Here is a 4759-nt window from a genome sequence, read left to right on the forward strand (position 1 = left end):
GCACAGCCTCATGCCAGGCAGCAGCTCTGCAACCACGGGCGCGGGTGCGTGTGTCGCCGCAGATCTCAGCACTCTTGGCTCTGATGTGGAGAAGGAAGAGAGACAAGCTCGTCATTTCACGTTAGCGCACTGCATAAAGGGAGGTGATGGGAAGAGGACAAGCTAGCTACGCTTTGTAGAGGGCCTGATAAAAACAAAACACATTCTGGAAAAAGCCTCGTGTCACCTTAACACCCAAGCTATTTACTACAGCAAATAACCTACCAGGTACATCTGCATCAACCGGTTGCATCTGCCTGCAGGCAATATCCACCTGCCCGCATCGGTATGTCACTGCACGGGATTCAGCCCGTCCTTTCTAAGCAGACACTTGAGGGGCCTGGACCAGGCACATGTCATGCTTGGAGAAAGCCTGGCATGCCCTTGCACTGTCTTTATACCAAAACTCAGTACCGTGAAGCAGTCTCAGAAGCCTAGAATAAAACCCCGAGACTGGGACCTCTTTCTGTTGCAATTAAAGATTAAGCCCTCTCTATCAGCTCATTGCAGGAATACGGGACAAAGCATCCTGATTATCCTTCTCTGTGCAGCTCTCACCTTTGCCAGTGGCTGCCTTGGATTCCGCTTGAGATTTCTCCGTGGGCCAGACGCTCCAGCGGTCACGGGAAGGATTTCCCCACAGTGATGATTTCCCACATGCTGCAGGCCATTATGTCAAGTGGTTTGTTTCCTGTCTGAGCTTAGCACTCAATTACCGGTACCCACAGCTGGGAAGGACAGAGAGTCCCTTCAGAGCTGGACTGAGTCACCAAGGATCAAATTCCTTTTTCTGGCACATGGAGGGAGGAGCAAAGTGAGTCTGAAGAAAATGGAAATAGACGGGGGCTTTGCCTTGGAAATCTCTGTGCACAACAGGCGGCTCCTCTCTCATCCCCACCTAAATCAAACCGACCCGATCAGCAAGCCATGCCCACAGCTGTCAGGGCCTTGCATGCCTTTGCCTCCCATCGCAACATGTACCGCGAGTGGTTCGTGGTCCTGCGTCTGCACGGCGGGAGCGTTCACGCCTCCAGTTTTCCCTGGGAAGGACACTAGAAAACTCTCAATATTTTGGTTCCCTAATTAAGTCTTTATTCACTTTGGGGCTAACGAGGGCTAGGTGAGAGGCAGTCTGAAGCATCAGCTCAACCATCACCCTTTCTCGTTAATTTTAGGAAGGGAAACTCTCAGCTTTTGAAAGCTCCTCCAAGCCCGGAGCCCAGTGCAGTCACCTTCTAAGAGCTGAACCTGCTCTCACGTTCTCAAAGAGTTCAGACCCTGCAAGCTGGAGACTGGACCGGGAAGCCAGGCCGCTTTCCCTGCCCTTCCAGCATCCAGGAGCAGCCTCAACCACGCCACTTCGCTGCCGCGCTGTTCACGTTGGCTGCTTCTCCCCCGCTGCCTCGTCCCGGCCAGCGGACACAAGCCCGGAGAGGGACCACGGCGACTCATCCCCGCTCCCCCTTCAGAGCCGTCTCCTCCTGCCGCTCCCGAGCCAGCGCCTCCGCTCATCCCCAGGTGCCCGCCGAGGGCTGCCGGCTGTGCCGGGCCCGGCACCGCGCCGCCGGGCGCGCCCGCTGTCTCCCCAGAGACGGGGGCCGCGGTGGCGGCCGAGGGGAGAGGGAGGCCGGGCACGAAGGGAAGGGCCGGGAAGGGAAGGGAAGGGCCGGGAAGGGAAGGGAAGGGCCGGGAAGGGCCGGGCACGAAGGGAAGGGCCGGGAAGAGAAGGGCCGGGAGGGGCCGGGCACGAAGGGAAGGGCCGGGAAGGGAAGGGCCGGGAAGGGCCGGGCACGAAGGGAAGGGCCGGGAAGGGAAGGGCCGGGAAGGGAAGGGAAGGGAAGGGCCGGGAAGGGAAGGGAAGGGCCGGGAAGGGAAGGGCACGAAGGGAAGGGCCGGGAAGGGAAGGGCCGGGAAGGGCCGGGAAGGGAAGGGCCGGGAAGGGCCGGGAAGGGAAAGGCACGAAGGGAAGGGCCGGGAGCAGCCGGTCACGCAGGGAAGGGCCGGGCACGAAGGGAAGGGCACGAAGGGAAGGGCCGGGAAGGGAAGGGCACGAAGGGAAGGGCCGGGAAGGGAAGGGCACGCCGGGAGCAGCCGGTCACGCAGGGAAGGGCCGGGAAGGGAAGGGCACGCAGGGAAGGGCCGGGCCGGCGCCGCTCTCCGCGCCCCTTCCCGCCCGCCGCCCCCGGGCTGCCGCGGCCCCGCTGATTGGGCGCGGGGGTCCCGGCGGGCCCCTCGCCGCGATATAAGGGGCGGCGGGGCGGGCGCGGCGCTCACTGCCCGCCCCCAGCCCGGGCGCAGCGCGGGAGCGGCGGGGCCGCCTCCGCCTCCTCCTCCTCCTCCTCAGCCGCCGCCTCCTCAGCGCCGAGGCGGCGGAGCGCGCTGCCCGCGCGGGCCATGGCCGAGCTGAAGGCGCTGGGCGGCGAGGCGTACCTGGCGCTGGCCCCGGGCTACGGCCCCTCGCCTTTCGTCTACGGCGCCGTGCGCGGCGGCGCCGAGGGCCCGCGGGGGACCTACCCGGGGGGGGGAGGCGGCGGCGGCGGCGGCGGGGCGGACTTCCACCCCGGGGCGCTGGGCAAGTCGGCGGAGAGCAGCGGCGAGCAGAGCGGCGAGGAGGAGGACGGCTTCGAGGCGGGGGCGAAGGGCGGCGCGGCCTTGGAGCGGGAGGGCAGGCTGAAGGGGGCAGCGCTGGGCAAGAAGCCCAGGGAGCAGCGCTCGCTGCGCCTCAGCATCAACGCGCGGGAGCGGCGGCGGATGCACGACCTGAACGACGCCCTGGACGGGCTGCGCTCCGTCATCCCCTACGCCCACAGCCCCTCGGTGCGGAAACTCTCCAAAATCGCCACGCTGCTCCTGGCCAAGAACTACATCCTCATGCAGGCGCAGGCGCTGGAGGAGATGCGGCGGCTGGTGGCCTACCTGAACCAGGGCCCGGCGCTGGGCACGGCGCTGCCCGCCGCCCTCGGCCCCTTCCCGCAGTCGCCCGGTTGCCCCTTCGGCGGCACGGCCGTGCCCGGCTGCGCCGAGAAATGCACTGCCTTCACAGGGGCCGCCCCCGCCCTCTGCAAACACTGCACCGACAAGCCGTGACCCCTGGCTTCTTCGCGCTCTGTGCTTTTACTTCCTTTTTTTTTTTTCTTCTTTCTCTGCACTTTTCTTTCCGCTACCATCAGCCCTGGCTTCCTACCATCAGTTAAGTCTGGGTTTTCTTTTTTGCTCCCTTCTCCCAAATACCCCCCTCCCCGCACCCCATTTGGAAACATTCGGCAGCTTAACGCGGACCCCAAAACCACCCGCTTTCAACTTTAGTTACCCCACGCACACAACCTCATCTGTTGAGTTATTTCCTTCCCCGCCTGTTAGCGGACTGAGCGTAATGTTGCTTTGCCGCTTGCGCTGATCTGCAGAGTTTCTGAGCAGTTCTTACACTAACCTACAGAAAAACAGGGAGGGAGAGGGAGATCTGGGAATGGAAGCCTCAGTGAGTTTTCCTCGGTGTGATCAACCTGTGTTAAAAATAGCTTAAAAGGAGGGAGGAAGCAAAATCCAGCTGCAAAACCATGCAAGGTTTCGGAATCCGGGGGGGGTGTCCTCTGTAGCCAGCTGGGGTTGGACTGCACCCACAAATCCAAGTAATGTCATTTGGTCAGCTCGTGGGAGGGGGAGAAGTTTGGTGCTCTTGCTAAAACAATAGATGCTTCAAAATAAGATGCTTTTTTTTTTTGTTTGTTTGCTCTTAAAAAACGTTCTTGAACTGAGAGGAACCTGTGATTGTATGCTAATGCTTGCTTTTTGCCTGTTTCTCAGCTTGGTTAAGTTTTCCAGATGATTTTCCAAAGTCACTGCTCATCATGAAAAACAAAGCAAAAGGTCACTTAACATATTTATATGTATTTATAATAAATAAAAGACATGAATAACCACTTTCTCTGTCCTACATGTCTCTAAAGCCAGCTGGCAGCCAAAGCAAAAGCCCCGCTGCAGTAAGGTAAAGCGGAGACGGACGGGGCAGTCCTTTGCGGAGGAGCAGCATAGTGCCGCTAGGTGAACGATGGGGATACTTGGAAAAAGCTTGTGGACAATTCAGCACCTTATCAGCAGGGATTTCTTTTTTTCTCCAGTTTCTCACGAATCGTGAGCACACACACAAAAAAACGTTGTTTATGCCTGACATTTAGAGTTAAGTAGGTAGAGGTTTAGCTCGTGTGTTCTGACACTTGCTGGAGAATGCTGTGCTGAAAAGGGGTTATTGTAGCATCGAGCTTAGCTCTGAGGACACCCATGCAAAACATGGCAGGGAAGGAAATCGCTTAAAGACTCTGCTTATCCCTTTGGCTTGGTTTTTCTGTTCTATCTACAGCTTGACCCTAGACCTGTGTGTGGGGCTTGGGCTATTTAATATCACGACTAAACTAATAATCTCTTGCCAAGCGTTGACTGTGTTAGTAGAAGTTACAAAGTGAGTCCCTGGCTGGCTGAGTTTTTGATGTTGCTTGTGTTGGTTTCCTTTGGGTTTTCTGGTTTATGATGTTTAATGCTTTGGTGCCTTGTATGCTTCACTAGTCATTATATAACAATAATAATTGAGGTGCAGTCGGTGATTTCTGTTCGGATTGGAATACCCCCCCAATGTCAGAGCAACCACATAAACTGGTACAGTCGCAGCCCGAGGGGCTCGAGCTGTCCGTGGCCATTTGCGTTAGGAGTGGGGTGTAACTATTTA

The 4759-nt window shown here is 58.5% G+C and overlaps 1 protein-coding gene across 1 annotated transcript; it reads left to right on the forward strand.

Moving 5' to 3' along the window:
* The first annotated feature begins 2433 nt into the window (after window positions 1-2433).
* BHLHE23 (basic helix-loop-helix family member e23) lies at window positions 2434-3126 on the forward strand. Its single transcript, XM_075721330.1, has one exon. It carries the CDS (start codon window positions 2434-2436, stop codon window positions 3124-3126), a length of 693 nt encoding a protein of 230 aa, XP_075577445.1.
* The last annotated feature ends 1633 nt before the right edge of the window (window positions 3127-4759 follow it).

Source organism: Pelecanus crispus, chromosome 14 (assembly GCF_030463565.1).
Source record: "Pelecanus crispus isolate bPelCri1 chromosome 14, bPelCri1.pri, whole genome shotgun sequence".
NCBI classification, from domain to species: Eukaryota; Metazoa; Chordata; class Aves; order Pelecaniformes; family Pelecanidae; genus Pelecanus; species Pelecanus crispus.